Source organism: Diabrotica undecimpunctata, chromosome 2 (assembly GCF_040954645.1).
Source record: "Diabrotica undecimpunctata isolate CICGRU chromosome 2, icDiaUnde3, whole genome shotgun sequence".
Lineage (NCBI taxonomy): Eukaryota > Metazoa > Arthropoda > Insecta > Coleoptera > Chrysomelidae > Diabrotica > Diabrotica undecimpunctata.
The window spans coordinates 56252661-56270225 of NC_092804.1; the positions used below are offsets into that span (position 1 = coordinate 56252661).

The window sequence follows — 17565 nt, forward strand, 5'->3', positions numbered from 1 at the left end:
AAGAATTATTCACACTTAGTTTTTATCAACAAAATAAAACTACATCAATTAAAACAAAGATTTAAATGTTTATTTTTGAATTTTTTAATCAATAATACATTATTGTTTACAAATAGAAAGTTTTTAATCAAAGTTAATTTATACACTCTCATTATTTAAGATTATTCGTCTTTTTATCATAATATCTATTTGTAAAAAGTGTTAAAACATTCGTTCAAAAATTAGTTCAAAATCATAATTTACACCACTTGCTATATTTTTGTTTTGCAATGATTTAAGGTTTTAAATCACAAATCGCCAAAAACTAATATTCATTAACATTTATTAGAAGTGCTAATAAACCATGTACAAAAATAACTATACAAAAATTAATTATGTTTACAAAGTGATTTTGTAATACTTAACCTAATAAAAAAATAAAGTTTTTACAACAAATAAAGTCTTTAAAACAAATAAAGTCTTTACAACCATGGATGCCATGCCGGGTCCATTCGACAGAGATTATCGGGACTGTTTGCAGCGGCAACCAATGTAGCAACCTAAAATTAAAAAAAAAAACGTTATATTACATGATCAACTGATATCATCTTAGTCTTACAAAAAAAAGAGCCCTATCAATGTATCTTTCAGAACATCGTAAGAACCGCTAACTATGTAGCATATTTAATAATTAAATTTTGAATATCAATTTTCAGAAGATAACAATGAATTCGTCCGCGAATTGAAACTCAAAAGTTGAACACTCAATTTGTATTCTAATATACGACGTTTGAAAATTCGTTCGTTCGTCGTGTGGTTCAAATCAACTACCACTACAGCACAATAAAGCGAGCGCTGACGACCCGCTAAGCTCACAAACCGATATTTTTTAAATATAAGCACAACGTGTATTAGAAAATAATGATTTGTTTAATAATGTACATCAATATCATCAATTTTTCATCCATTAACTAATCCCAAAAGACCAAGGGGAATTCTAAATCATTTATTGTTTGTATTTAAAATATTAGTTGGTAAAATAATCTCATTTTAGTTATAGCTTAATTGTTTCAGATTAAAGACGGCATTTGAAATTTATATCTACCGTCAATCGGCGATATATCAACGGACTTAATATAATAAATTTGGATATACAACATAATTGTTTTATTATTTAATAACTTAAATGGTTAAACTAATTCAAAGATATAGGAAGAGAAATACGAGAAAAGTATCAAGAAATTAAAAAATGTACCTCCTACTGGAAGAGTAGTATAACGAGTTACGAGCAAAGCAAAGATGTAGAAATTTCCTTGTCATACGTTACTGCCTCTCGTTATTAATTGTATTTAAATAAAATAGTTGTATTTAGCAAGTTATTTATAAAATTAATGTTTATAAAGTACCTGTATATAATTTAAAAGCTCTTACCTTACTATCAGTGCCTTCAAATTGTGCTAAATTGGTAAGTCTGTTTGAAATAGAAGTGACTGCCTTATTTACCATATTTATGATTTGCTCAGAGGCGTCATTCATTTTCTCGGGATTATTTAAATCTTCGGCTTTTTTGGCTCTAGCCAACATCATTTCGTCTCTTATAATAGGTTTCAAAATTGACAATACCTAAAAAATAATTTATTATTCATACGATTCTCGCTACATAGATCGACGATTAAAAGAACGTTTGTCAAATATTCTATGGACGGCGACGTTTAGCCATCATACGATTGTCTATTTTAATCGACGCCATTTGATCCCAATATAGGTTTTTAATAAGGGCCACAGTGTTGTGGTCTATACCATGTTGTGTTTTCTATGAGGATTTCTATGAGTTCTGTGTGTTTTCTCGATCAAACGCCTTTTCGTAGTCGATAAAACAGAGAAACACGTATTTTTGTTTATCTCGGTATTTTTGTAGTAATATCTGGAGGCCAAATAATGCCTCGCTCGTACCAAGCCCATACGAAATCCAAATTGATTGTCGCTCAAATTTCTTTCGCTTTCTCTGTGTATACGTTGATGTACAATTTTGAGTAAAATTTTCAGAAAATGGCTCATCGGGCTAATTAATCTTAACTGTGAGTATGTATTTGGTTTATTTTTCTTGGGTATAGATATAAATGTCGATATAAGCCAGTCTTCTGGGAAGATTCTAGTGGTATATATTTTGTTAAATAGTAGTGTTAAGAACTGAAGATTTTCTTCATTGATAAGTTTTATCATCTCTACATATATCTCATCTGGACCTGAGGCGTTTCGTGGCTTTGCCGTATTAATTGTTTTTGTAACTTCCGGATGTTTGCGGAATCACAAGTATGAGAAGTGTAGAAGCCTTTGAGATGTGGGTTTTTCGATGGATGCTGAAGATCTCTTGGACAGAGCACGTGACCAACAACGAGGTGCTGAGAAGAATGGGGACAGAGAGAACTCTTAAATATTGTAAAAACCAGAAAAACGAGTTATCTACGACATATTTACAGTGGAGAATAATATACCTTCCTACGACTGATAATGGAAAGGAAAGTGGAAGGAAGAAGAGGTCCTGGAAGAAGAAAATGCTCCTGGCTGAAAAATGTAAGAGACTGGACAGGCATGGACACACATTCGATACTAAGAACAGCTCAAGATAGAGAGCAATTTGCTGTAGTTATAGCCAACCTTCAGTAATGTAAAGGGCACCTTAAGAAGAGAGTATGCGTCATACTAGCATTTAAACATGGAACTAAATATTACGTCGCTTAATTTGCTACAGGGAGGATCTTGTAAGTCCATATGCGATATCGAAATTTTTGATTTGTTTGGCTTCATAAATGCCTCTAGATGTCATTATGTATGCAATCTTCCATAAGTCAGGCTGAATTTGGTCGATGGCATGGGTTATGTTCGCTTTTAGAGCCGCTGTGGTTTGTGGCTTATTCGCATAGACCTGCGACTTAAGGAAAACCGCACAAGAAATAGTGTAACGGGGTAAAATCGCAAAATCTCGGTTCGGTTCACATCTCCACGTGAGATAAACATGCCCTCAAATCGCTCGTGCAGAATGTCCCATGTAACATAAGTTGTGTGGCACATAGCGCCGTCCTGTTAAAACCACATTTTGTTGGTATCATCATCTTCCAATTCAGGACAAAATAAGTTGGTAATCATCAATTTATAGCGCCGTTAACGGCGATGGCCTGGCCAACGCCGTTTTCAAAGAAATATGTACCGATGACGCCGTCAACCCAAAATTCACACCAACCAGTGACTTTTTCGGGATTGGTATCGTTTCAAATTCGAAAATCCTATTTTTTGACGTACCCATTCATCCAAAAATAGTTCTCATCGCCGAAGATGATTTTTCGATGACAATTAGGATTAGTTTCCAACTGCTCCAGAGCCCATTCAGCGAACATACGTTGTTTACCCTCAGCTCCTGGATCCGTTGAATTTTGTACGGGTCCAGGTCCAAGTTTTATGGTTTGAGAGTGACGCGAAATACAAAACAGAACACCCATTTTGATAAAAAAGTTATCATTTGCAAGTGTGACTGAATAAATGATAGTCAATTTAACAAATGTAGTTTTAACAGCCGCTACTAACTTAAACGTCAATGTTCGGAACTCCCTATTGGAAGACGCTATATTTCTTTCATTAGTAATTTTTAATCGTCGTTCTACCTAAAACCAGACATTCTAAAACAAAACTAAGGTATCGACTCACCTTAAAATTAGGATATATGAAACATCTTGAAGTTGCTATCATTGTGGTTGTAAGAGGACCAGTCACTCCAATCGTAGATAAATATTCAATAATATTAGGAGTCAACCGGAAAGGCACAGGTCGAGTTGTATCCAATTCACCTATAAATGTTGGAAAATTTATACAAAAATGCGATTAAATTCTATAAATTTCTAAAATATATAATTAACAGTCCTATTTAAAAAAAAAAAGAAATCCAAAATAAAATACCTCGATCGAAAATATTCATCCAACCTTAAAATTCCTGTGTGTCCATTTATCAATATTCGCTCTGTGCAAGTACTTGGAGGGTCTACGAGAAACGATCGTGCGCGTGAAACGGCGAAACCTTGCATTTTTTATTAGCACATTTCATAAGTACTACCATTGAAGAAAATTGGATTTCGCAAATGTAGTATTATAAATTGTAAAAATACAACAAGAAATAGTCAATTTAAGTTCTATTCGTTCTCAAATTTATAAGCAAAAATTAATGCAGAGAAAAGTGGATTTCTAATATAAATTACAATAATTATTCTATTAAATAAACAAGTTTAAGTCATTTTATTTGCAGTGCTGATCTATGAGACTAGGTGTCGCTCGTCCAAAATGTTTATCGTTTAATAACCTCTATTTTTAATGTTAAAATGATGAGATCTAAACGTCAAAAATATATTTACCCATTTTTACAATTAAAAATCCATTAAATATTTTTCGAAGTTAAATATTGATATAAATTATAATAATTATTGTATTAAATAAACAAGTTTCGGTCATTTTATTTGCGGTTTACATACGAGTAATATTTCAGAAGCATTAGTAGTTTGTGGACGATGAACGATGCGGTGATGAAGGGGATCACATGAGCGCTCCCTGGTGTTGCGGATACAGTAATTAAAAAGTAAAATGTTGCCGTATATCATATATTATACCAAAAAATTACGTTTAAAGTGTTCTTCTATATGCATCTGTATTCGTTAAAATTAGTGAAGAACTGCGATGGCCATATTCGCGGTAAGAAAATTACTAAAATGTTCGAAATCCTTAAACCCTTTGATAAACATACGAAGATGAAGTCGAAACGGTAAATTCTAAATCAACGGAGCAAAAGAAATAATTTCCACAAAGAAATTGAATTTCCCGTAGTTGGCTGTATACCATAAATCACAAAAATTTTATTTAAAAAACCCTTTATAAAAGGTATATAGAATCAAAAAGACCCTATCGGGCTAAATCGCAGAACGTTTTCTGACTAATAGACTACAAGCCCCTGAGACATTTTTAAGGGACCAATTGGGAGTCATGCGTTGGTAAGCAGTAAATATGTTTAAAAAGCTTTAACATCATACTAATTTATCAGCAAAGATGTAATAGATAACAAACTTAATATCATTTAAAGGGTTTTTACCCACATATTTAGTGACTTCACTCATGTATACCTGGTAACAAAACTGATGATGGACTTGTTAGTCCAAAAAAGTTCTGTGATGTAGTCCGAAAGGGTCATTTTTTAAATAAATATACCTTTAATAAGGGATTTTTTAAATGATTTTTTTAAATAATTTATTGTTTTAAAGTTCACAAAAGAAGAAACTGGACAATTGTCGATACCTTTGAGTATAAAAGAAAATATAGCATTTTTGTAGAAAACACAATAATTTTCTTCTAAAATTATCAAGCAATTAAATTAAACATAGATACACAGTACTAACGTACTCTTACAATTCTTCGTACAAGGAGCAATGCTAAAAGGCTAAGAAATTGCGGTCAGCTGATATCAAGACAGATTTAAGTCCTCCAACGCAAAAAAAAAACAGTCACGCTCACACAAACCACTTTGCTCAATAGTGAATCAACACTTTACCCATATAGGCGAGCGGTTTACCGCTATAAGTAGAGCATAAACCGACTAATTTTTTGTTTGCATTTCTACCGCACCAAACCTTTTTTATTCGATTTTATATATTTTGTTAAGTTCAAATGTACTTTTTTTTAATTTTACCAAGTGGGCCGAAAATTGTTAGTAACAAATTATTATTAACTTAACACAAAAAATAACAATTTCCCGGATCACTTTGAGTAAAATTTTTTATAGGCGTATCTCATTGAAGTAAATACATTTTCTCTCTTAAAAAAAAATTAGTCGATATATTCCGTTTCTAGCGTCTTTTTAGGAGTAAACCGCTCGCCTAATATAATGTACTATGACTGTTACATATACATACCCTAGCCTAAAATAGCGAAGAGCTACGAAGGGATGATAGAAAAGGAAGTACAAGACAGAGGAGCAAATTCAGAACAATTTTGCCAACTGTTTGTTATACCTATTTTATTTACAATGGAGACACAATTTCTGTTTACGTGCTTATTGTTTGCTATACACTGTTAACTTTCAATTAACAAAGTACGTTGAAGAAAGGAAAATGCATCAAAAGAGGGTGACATTTACTTTTGAATAGTTCATGGAAAAATAAAACTAATATATCCAATTTATGAATAAAATTAAACAGGTAAAATGGTTAAATGAAAAAAATATTTACTGAATTATAATACATTAATTAATGCTAATTCTGTTATTTTTCGATAAACAAGTTGTAACCCACAGTGGTTAATCATTCTTGGCAGATTATTCACTTCCGTCTTAAAGATCTTATTATTTATCTGAGTTAATGAATGCAATTACATTACATTAAAATTAAAATCTCTTTAATAAAATAGTATCACCTGTAGACCCTTTTCCCAGGTGTTTTCGGAAGTATACCATTTACTGTTTTATTAGCAAAGACTCGTGGTAAAGGATATTACAAATTTTTGGTAAGGAAACACAGGTACATTATGTACATTACACAATATTAAATTGCATTAAGTAATATAAGGTTTCTGCACTTTCATTAAATCTATTAACAATTATCCGTTCTACATTACTTCTTGCGTTTGATGATTTAAAACGTCGATTTCGCATATTTTCCATATTTATATCACAACGTTACAACACTGCACACAAGTAGTCGGCAAATTATATGAATGTAACTGCGCTGAGAATTAAGCTTTCCCCCTTTTTCGAATTTTACCACAATGTACCCAGAACACTCTCTTCACTAATTTGGGCTGGTGTATAAATCTTATAAAGATTATTGCAAGGAGCGAAACGTAAGATATATAATATTTGGTATATTATACAGGGCGATTCTTTGGGAGTTCCAATTAGACGTTTTAGAGAAACTTGGCATAATTAATATCAGAAAATTTAGGACGAGGGGTTATTAAATGCCCAATTGATCTAGATTTCCTACCACTTCGATCATTTACAACAATATTTTCCATCTGCAGGGCCAAATTGTGGACATGATTAAAAATAGCATACTTCTTATTATTAAAATAGTTTTTATTTAAAAATTATCTGAAATTTTTACCTGTACTGTCGTCCACGTCAAATTTAAAATACGCAACGTTCATCAGTCCAGAGTCTTGGTGCAAGTACATCATATCTGGATTAAGCCTCGTTAAGTGAAAGACATACTCAGCAAAACAGGCTAGAGCCAATTGTAATGTGAACTAAAAAAATATATAAGATATCATATATAAAGAATATATTCCCAGATATGGATGCTGTTTGTACAATTTTAGTATGATATTCAGTAAGTTTATTCCTTTGAATTCAAGGATATTTTCTTAATTTTGTTTTTAAAATGGTAAATTTAAATGCCTTTGCATTTAAATTTCTGTCGCAAATTTTTTGGAAATTACTAGATTATACTGGGTTAAGTTTGTTAACGGTTATACTAAGTTTTCTTCCTTAAATAAAACATATTCTTTTGAATACTTAAAAAAAATCTTGCACTTTTCATATTTTTCCATTTTTAATGTGCGATTTTTACTTTTATTCGTGACTATTATATAAGCTAAATATTTTCTCTTGGTTAAATGGTTTTATGTTCGCTGTAGAGCGCTATAAAAGTAATTTCTTTATGGTTTCCAAATATCGTTTGGTTTCTAATTTTCTGACGTTCGATTATGATATTCTCCTTATTAAAAACATACAATAGCCTCGTTTCTTCGTCATTATTTATGCCATCAATACGCAAATGGATCATTGACTCATAAATACATGACCGAATATGACTAAAATAACATTCTAACTGTAAATCAACCTTACCATTTTCCTAAACTGCCAGTAATCTGTTGCTGATGGGAATGTTTGAATTGCCCAATGCTTTATAATATTTCTTGGTATTTTACTCTGCTGTATACCTTTAAGAATATCTCTGTATACTTGATGACTCGCCTTTATACCTCTACTTTGGACTTGAGCTAGTCTTTCATAATAATACTGAATCGGTTCATCGTGTTCGATACCTAAAACATATTTCAAGCTTAACGAAAAACAACATAAAGGTAAATAAGGAACTGTTCTGGTATGGTAACATCATCATGGAAATCAGTGACAGAAAACTTAATATGAAATACAACTACAGTGGGTGATCAAATTATTAGAGTGATCAATTTTTTTTACAAAACGGTTAAGTATATAATTGAGCTGTAGAATATATTAATGCGTTTGTTTCCATTTGATTATCTTGTAACACTTTATAGTCACTGACTAAAATACAATAAATAGTCAGGCAACAGTGTCAACACAGCGGGCGTTGCAGTAAGTGACTCAGACGCCATTGTTTTGGACTTTTGGCGTTTTGACTTATAATAAATAGTTTCCATTGTTCTCTAGTGATATTCTGACAGTCGTCATCCTGCAAATAAGCCGCTACTCACACCAGTCATGAAGAAAAAAGGTTTCAATGGACTAAAGATCATAAAGATTGGACCATTGATGGAATCAGGTAAATAACATTACTTAACATTGTTTTTCCTTTATATATAGTTTACAGTTGATAAATTTGTCCACGATTCTAAAATAATAATAGTATTCTAGGTTTGTTTTTCTGACGAATCTACCGTGTAGATCTTCATGGGATCTGAATTTGTGGGGAGAAGACCTGGGGAAAAATAAAAAGTGCATTGTATTATAAGGACGGTAAAGCGCCCCCTGAGCATCATCTATCATAAGCAGTCAATAAACTGGTACACTCTACATTGTCGAAGGAATAATGCGGCAGGACCAGTACTTAAGAGTACTGCAAACAAAAATGCTTCCCCAGGTCCAGGAGTGGTTCATGAATAAGAGTTTCACGTTATGAATGACTCGGCGCCTTGTCAGAAGGCAAAAACTGTTACAAAATTCCTTGCTGATAACCAGATAAAGGTGCTCGACTGGGCTGGCAATTCGCCAGATCTGAATCCAATAGAAAATTTTTGGAAGCTCATGAAGAAATAAATTTTTAACGAAATTATAATCACAAAGCGTAAATTGATCGAGCGCTTAATAGAAGTATGACACAAGAGTGGAACACTGCAACAAAATTGTCAGAAATGCATAGAAAGTATGCCAAGATGGTGCCAGGTAGTCATTGCTGCAAAGGGTGGCACTACCAAGTGTTAGACTTAGGGCATAATTTTGCTTTTTTAATATTTGTAAACTTTATAAGGTTCTAAATCACAGTAAAATAGAATTAATCACAAAAATATGTTTTATAGCTCAATTACATACCATTATCAAACAAAATGTAAAATTTTATGGGGTGGCTCTAATAATTTGATCCCCACTGTAAGTTGAAATAATTGCTTGTGCTTGGTGGAAAATTTAAGGGTAAAGGGTGCAAAAAATATTAAAGAGGATATGGAAAAGACAAAAAACTAAAAATTTGTTAGGATTGATTAATGTACATGTAATATTTTTAAATTTTCATGAAGAAAAACGAACTAAACTGTAAAATATTTTGGACTGCTTACCTAATTTGGTACAACTCTTTTTAAATATATCTAGGAGTGATATAGATGCAGGATTGTCTTCTACCAGTCTTATCTGTTGTGAAACCGCAATTACTCGGGGTACAGTGTAATGCAAAAATCTTCTTGCAGTTTCCTAAAAAAGTTTAGAGACCAAATGATAATATTTTGAATCCGAACATTTACAAAAAAAGGCTCGTAACCTATATTCGATTAAAACGAACGTGTGGTGTGATTTTACAAAAAGGTTAATTTTTGCCGACAATCTATGAACGTCTAACGTTACTCGTTATGAATGAACTGCCCTTACAAGAACATAAGTATACTACATTTGCTGTTAGAGAAAATCTTGACAGGAATTACCTCATTGATTGTTTAAAAATTTGTTTAATATGGTTATGAAGATTATTAGATGATTCGGTTGACAATGTTTTGTAAAATTATAGATTACTATGCAGGGTGCGGCAGATAAACGGCCAATTAAAAATATCTCGAGAACTAAAAGTAATTGAATTATGAGAATTGGAATGAAGGGGTTTTGAAGAGTGACCTATTTATTGAAAATATTTTCATCCATTTGCTACTTCCGGTTATACCGGAAGTTACTTATAACTTCGTTTTTTAATGGGACACCCTGTATATATTTTTTTAATTTTAGGAATATTCACGTTATTCTGAACATTTTTTGTTAATACTTCTCTATACCTATTGTGAACCGTTTTTGGGTTATAATGGTTTTTATATGAAAATTGCACATTTCTACCATGTATATAAAGTTCAATATCATGTAATGTAATTTGAATAAAAGTTTAAATTCTTTATAAACTTATTAACCAGAAACAGCATTATCGTTTACAGTGTATAGTTGAATTTTTTATTCTACAGGGTGCTGTTACAATTGGCATAAAACCGGTATGCTAAATTTTCGCCTAATTACTTTTTTGCAAATGGGACACCCTGTATGTGATTCATTATTTTAGAAAAACATGTTTTTCACTATCGATCTGTATTAGTATTCCATATACCTATCTCTTGCAGTTTTCAAATAAATTAACTGTATAAATTTTTGCCACAAAAAAATTATTTATCAAGTAGCCTATGGAATATTCTGACAAAAATATCAGTTATTGTTAATGATTTAATAGTAACCTTGTTGTATGCCATTGGGTGACAGTTATAATAATAATTTGCCTAATTTTCTTGACAAAATAATAATGGCTCATTTAGGATATACAAATGATGATTTTTTAAATTTAATTATAATTTACAGTGAGTAAAACCTTTGTTAAACAACCGTTTCCAGTTTGGTCAGTTTATAAGTAAAAGGACCCACGTCGATAATAAAGACTTACAAATAGATATCCTGAGATATTTTGCAGCTAATCCAAATTCATCCTTACAGTAATGTGAGCAATTGTTACAGGTACCGACTCAAACAATTCACAGAATTAAAAAAAAAATTACGCACTAGCTCAACATTTACATCGTGGAGATTATGTAAGACGTGTAGAATTTTGTGAATGGGTTTTAATGAAATGCCAAGATAAAGATTTCTACAAAATTAATTATTTGGTGTGATGAATCGAAGTTTACAAAAAATGGTATGTTTAACCGCCATAACAGTCACTTCTGGAGTGACGAAAATCCTCAGCTCACGTGGGATAGTAAATTTCAAGCATTATTTTCGTTCAATGTTTTTTTGTGCTGTGAAAAATAATAAGATAGTCGCTTTCATGATTTATGACGAAAATGTAAAGAGAGCATTACTGCAACATTTACGGCAAGTAATTGTACCAGCACTGCACGCTTCACATAATAATAAGGCTAACGAGGTTTGGTTTCAACAAGATGGAGCACTGGCTTGACAATATTCGAGGAGTCGGCACATTGCTTGATAAAATATTTAGCAATAGACGGATAACTAATAAAGATCTGTTTCTCTGGTCTTTAAGATCGCGTTGTCACCGTTAGATTACTATACTGTCACTACTGAGGAAGCTATGATAAATAAAGTCCTAGTTTTTAACGAAATAGATAAAGAATCCATATCAAGAACTACTAGTGAAAATCTGATAAGAGTCATAAATGATTGGATGTTGATGGGTAACATTTTGAGCATTTCTTACATTAATAAGCTAGTTGCTTTTTTTTGATAGCATCTTTTTAATTGTTCAATGTTTCACTTACAATATGAAAGTTGTAAATTAACACAACATAGTCTACGAAAAAAAATTTTTTTTGTGACAAAAATGTATAAAGTTAATTTATTTGATAACTGCAAGAGATATGTATCCTCCTCCTCAGTTCTAATCCCTTTTGGGGTTGTGGTGACACCATCAGGCCTTTACAGTTTTTGCACGATAGGTATAGGGAATACTAATACTGATCTATAGTGAAAAACATATTTTTCTAAAATAATGAATCACATACAGTGTGTACCATTTGTAAAAAAGGAATTAGGCGAAAATTTAGGATGTCGGTTTTATGCCAATTTTGACAGCACCCTGTATAATGAAAAAAGGCAACTTTACACTGTAACCGATAATGCTGTATCTGAATATCAGAATAACGTGAATATTTCTAAAATTAAAAAAATATACAGGGTGTCCCATTAAAAAACTTAAGTTATAAGCAACTTCCGGTATAGCCGAAAGTAGTAAATACATGAAAATATTTTCATAAAATAGGTCACTTTTCAAAACCCCTTCATTCCAATTTTCATGATTCAGTTACCTTTAGTTCTCGAGATATATCTAACCAGCCGTTTATTTGCCGCACCCTGTATATATAATAAGAATTTACAACCCCATGTAAATTTTTTACTAAAGATTCCTGCGGTTCACAAAATAAAAAATAAAATATGGAACATAACAAATAGTAATTGTCAGATTCTAATAGAAATAAAGTAATTGTGATATATAGAACGTGTAGTAACATTTAATGTTTTTAATATAGAAATTACAAATATAATAAAATAGGTCTTACCTTTTGTTTTCCTAAATACAAATTAAGCATTCTCATTAACTGTAAAACTCTTTCTTCTCTTCTAGCATCTGCCAGACCAGAATCGTTTACTACTAAGTAAGGATATATTTTGCCGTTGTGGCCCCTAATGTATAATCTTCTTGCTGCAGCATTATGTTTTTGCACAACGTCAACTCTTGGCATGAATCTAGTAATTCTAACAAAGTAATGATTGTGTTTTGGAAGCAAAAATTCCCCGGGTAATTCTACTTCTGCTGTTTTTAGTGTGAAGTTAGACAAGAAACGACACTTTTCTTCTATTAGGCTTGATCTAAAATATATGGTTTACATTTAATACTCATTTTTCTATTCTTTAAGTAAATATATTACAAAATATTTTCCATACACCAAAATCTATTCATATAATACGTCAACAGTGATAGTCGGACTTCAACATACTTAATCAATCTTATTAGGAATGAATTAGGAATAACAAAACAACTTTAATGGAATATTATCTAGCATCTAATACACGTTGATGACTTAGTATTTAGATAATTTAAGTGTTTTGATTATAATCCTTGTATCGGCATTAAGTAATATTTATTAGTTATTTATTTATTTAGTTTCAATTTCACTAGATTTATTTTTCACACACATACAATATTGGCATAATTGCTGTATATTCTGTATACAGTACCTAATACGGGTTATTATATTTTCAGCATTTAGTTTACTATGTACCGTTGACCTGAAGATGCATAGCAAATTATAGTATGCAAAACTGGTCGTTGGTGGTAAACTACATTCATTTTACAGATTCCCATCTGTCAACATACGCACGTGAAAGCCAAAATTTAATATTCCATTGAAGAATAATGTGCTAAAATAAAATATAAAATATTCATTCAAAGGAATTATATTTTCCGAGGACATGGTTAAGGCTGAGCTTATAAGTGTAATCAGACACCATCGTGACATATATCGCGAGCATGTTGTGGATACAATGGCTCGTGCTAAAGGCATCAGCATTTTGAGACTTCCTCCTTGGCATTGCGAGTTAAACCTGATATAATTATCCTGGGCTCAAGTAAAGGGTTACGTAGCTCGTGAAAACGTGACACATAAAATTTCTTTCTGATGTCCAACGTTTGTTAGAACTCGTAATGGAACGGATACGGAAAGAAGATTGGGCTAATACCGTAGCCCATGTGATCAAGGAAGAAGAATAAATGTGGAAATTGGATGGGATGGTAGACACTGTTTTCGACAAAATAATAATAGACTTAAGTGTGACTGGGGATTCCTCTTCGGACGAGTCGCTGGATTCCGAAACTTCGTAAGTATAACTTAGGTAATTATTTCTTTGCTTTGTCGTTCTCCTTCTACATAAATGGAATATTATAATTATTTTGTAAAGTTTTCTGTTTTTGAAGTACTTAATGTATTAGGCACTCTATAATAACAATAAAATTTTACTTTATTTTGTTAGACAACTATAAGATACCTGTCAAAACACACATGATAATTTAAAAATTATATCGGTCTTAGAATTAATTTTTACGTAATTACTAAAATATTTTAATTATGTGTTTAAATACATATTTAAAATATTATTTTGGTACGCCTCTGCAAAGTTGATAATTGGAATATCATTAACGGAATCGATATCGTTATCGAATATGGGAACAATTATAAATTGTTTTAGTGTATTAGTACAAAGGCATGAATCAAGATTTGAAAAAAAGAGAAAATTCCTATGGGAACAAGCTGAAATGTGAAAATTATCAAGGCATAATCCTCTTGGGCTCAGTTTACGAAATCTTTACATCCATCCTTGATAAGCAGGTTCACTCTTTGACTGAAAATATTGTAGAGGAATATCAAACAAACCTTCGATAAGAACCGACAAATTCTAAATAAATGTTAGGTGTAAACATCGAGCAAAAAGACAAAAGAGGGAATGTAATCCTTATGAAAAGGAGACCAAAAAGTGGGCTCTGATGGCGGACATATCCGGAAATGCGAATGCGCCAAATTTGAATTTTCCGACACTTATTAACAGTAGCTATAAAATATTTTTCGAATGTGTCTTAGACGAGAAATTTTTAATTAAATATTAACGATAATAGTCTAAAATACGACACAATTGTTAAAAAACTTCAATATAAATAAGATTTCATGTGACAGTTGGACAAACAATAACATAACCCAACTAAATTTGATGTGTTAAACAAGGAAAGGGACTCTCTTTCCTTGTTTAATGTGGCCTCTCAAGATGGCACTTCCTGTCTAACAATATTTTTGCCCCAATACCTTTACATTCCCTCTTTTGTCTTTTTGCTCGATGGGTGTAAAACACGTTAACGTTATTGACATTCATCCAACTTCATTGATTAACAGACATGACTTAATACAAAGATGCTAACAGTAAAAGATCCTACACAGCTTAAACATCCCCCCGAAATGTATCCAATTACGAAAAGCATATTATTCTGCCTCTAATCAACATTTGTTAGCATCTTGATTTCCATCTACTCCTACAATTCTATAATATATTTATTATCAGAGTATATAAAATAAATAATAAAAAATAATATTCATATATTTATACTTACTGTAAAAACATTTTAGACCGATCATCTAAAATTTTAATCCATTTTTTCAACTTAAATATTAAAGTGTGCAGTCTCATTGAATTTGATTGTGAAAAATCGAAGTCTTTCGTAAACTCTAATTTCATAGCTTTAAAAACTGGATCCTGGTAAGTGGCTTCGGCCCTTCTAGCTAAACTTTCTGAAGCAGCAGAATTAAAGGTAACATTTACTGAGCTCGAAATAATATTTTCAACTCCAATTCCAAAGGTAGACATTAATTTCTTCACGAAGTTGAGAATGTGCGGTGTTATTTTAGCCTCATTAACACCCTCTCTGTTTTCGAATGCTATTGCGTAGCATTTCGTCAAACCTTGTCGAAGCTGTCTTAACACTTCTTCATACCTAGAATCATACGCTACTGTTAAAACTAAATACTCAAGCACCAAGGTGGCATAGAAAGGCATACTACCCTCCCAAAACAGTTTCGCTAAATACCCACACAAAATCATTACCGATAGTATTTATGGAGTTAGTTAATACATTTCGCTTAGACGAAAATTTTTAAACTATTTTTCCTACATCCTACCTTCACAATTTTTTATTTTTTAAAAAACAGTAAGTAAAAAAAATAGTTTTACTCGAAAGCATATAAATCAACTGTCTGAAAAATACAGATTTACGTGAATTTTAACGCCGCCTTTTAAAGTCTAATTTTAAAGTTTCGAATCGGTATATAGACTAATTTTGTTGCAACGCCGTACATTTCGGTTGTGTCCCGAAATGCCCTTAATTTGAACTCTTATGCTTTGTGTACCGATAAGGATAGACGACATGGTTTCTAAAGTTGTCCTTACATATTGTGGAATTGATTTATATGTAATTCATACTGGGTCAAATCTTCTTCTTCTTCTTCTAATGGCGCTACAACCCTTTGTGAGTCTTGACCTGCTTAACAATGTTCTTCCATTCTGCCCTGTCGGATACTTTCCTTCGCCACTGCCTGATGTTCATGGTTTTAAGATCCCTCTCTACGTCGTCTATCCATCTTTTACGGGGCCTTCCTCTTGTTCTGTTTCCTTGGGGCTTGCATCTCTGGACTACTTTTACAGCTAGATTATCTGGCATTCTTTCTAGGTGACCAAGCCAGTTTAGTCTTTGTGATTTTACAAATCTGACAATATCTGCGCTCTGCATTAGTTCATCCAGCTCGTGGTTCATTTTAATTCTCCACGAACTATCGCTGCATTCGGTTGGTCCAAATAATACTGGGTCAAATGACCCATTAAAAATGTCCCATGGGCTTGTAGTCTGTAAGTCCAAAATAACTTCTGTTTGCACGCGTTATTCTTCGGTTTATCTATCTCTGATGCCATGAGGTTTGTTTTGCTTTCTTTGAGCATTAGACACATATTATCTGCTGTATTAGGGAGCGAAGCCAAATGTTTATTAGAGTTACGGGTAGTGCGTGCAATGTACATGCATCCCATTCCTGGTTTATTCCAAGCTAGCGCTCTGTATCCATGGTTATGAGATCATTGATCTGCTGCTGAAAATCTAGAGAAATGAGATTTCTCAGGAAAGTGAAAGGCATTATAAGACTTGATAAACAGAAAACTGAAGAGGTAAGACAAGAATTTAATATCTACTACGATCAATGAGGAAATAAAAGAATACATAGCAAAGTGGAAACAACATATAAACAGGACGAAAATCGACTAACTAAATAAAAATCGAAAGGAAGGAGGCGTATAGGACGCCCCTTGAAAAGATAGAACGAAAGTTGATGTCGGAACAGGCAACAAAATACTAATCCCTGGAACGAAGAAGAAAATGTGTAAATGGTTACATGCTTTTTTAAATTTTGCATCTTATCCAAAAACGATTGCTGATTTCGGATTTGTTGTAAAAAAAGATATCGAAAACAACAAACTTTTTCTCTTATTTTATAAAATATTTTCATTTTTATAAAATATTGTATGTAAAAATATAAATTTTTTTACCAATTTTCTCTAAACCATTCCATTTGGTCAGCAATACCCTCTAAACTTGATAATACGGTAGTGTGTATATCCCTCTGCATTTTCATGATCTTAGAGCATCTAATCATCGCAGGCGTCGCTTTTATAGAAGATCCTTCGGTAGAAACAGTAGTAGTACTAGCACTTTCTGAAGAATTTGACAAACTGCCTTGACTGTTAGACTGAGCACCAGCTTCGCTGTTTTGAGATTCTTGAGATTGGTGTTGCTGTAGAGTTAATCTCTGAAATTTAAATGTAAAATATAAGAAATTATATTATTATAAGAAATTAAAGCACTCCTAAATAATTTTCAGGTACTTACAGTACTTTTGACTTTATAAGTATTGTATTTTTTATCTAATCAAGAGATTTTTTATCAATATTTGTTTGAATCAATCAAGAAATTTGTATACAGATATTGCCAACAGTTTTATAACTTGTAA

At 32.1% G+C, this 17565-nt stretch overlaps 1 protein-coding gene across 2 annotated transcripts in view; it reads right to left on the reverse strand.

Moving 5' to 3' along the window:
* Positions 1–305: 305 nt before the first annotated feature.
* The window catches only part of Nipped-A (Transcription-associated protein Nipped-A), a 199036-nt gene continuing 181776 nt past the window's right edge, over positions 306–17565 (reverse strand). For both annotated transcript variants that reach the window (XM_072522929.1, XM_072522930.1), the window contains 9 exons: positions 17105–17364; positions 15126–15506; positions 12529–12838; positions 9547–9679; positions 7856–8055; positions 7113–7254; positions 3682–3821; positions 1411–1602; positions 306–539 (listed from right to left, as the gene is read on the reverse strand). In XM_072522929.1, the coding sequence (XP_072379030.1) occupies positions 462–539; positions 1411–1602; positions 3682–3821; positions 7113–7254; positions 7856–8055; positions 9547–9679; positions 12529–12838; positions 15126–15506; positions 17105–17364 (1836 nt within the window). In that variant the 3' untranslated portion in view covers positions 306–461. The remainder of the gene's footprint in view (positions 540–1410; positions 1603–3681; positions 3822–7112; positions 7255–7855; positions 8056–9546; positions 9680–12528; positions 12839–15125; positions 15507–17104; positions 17365–17565) is intronic.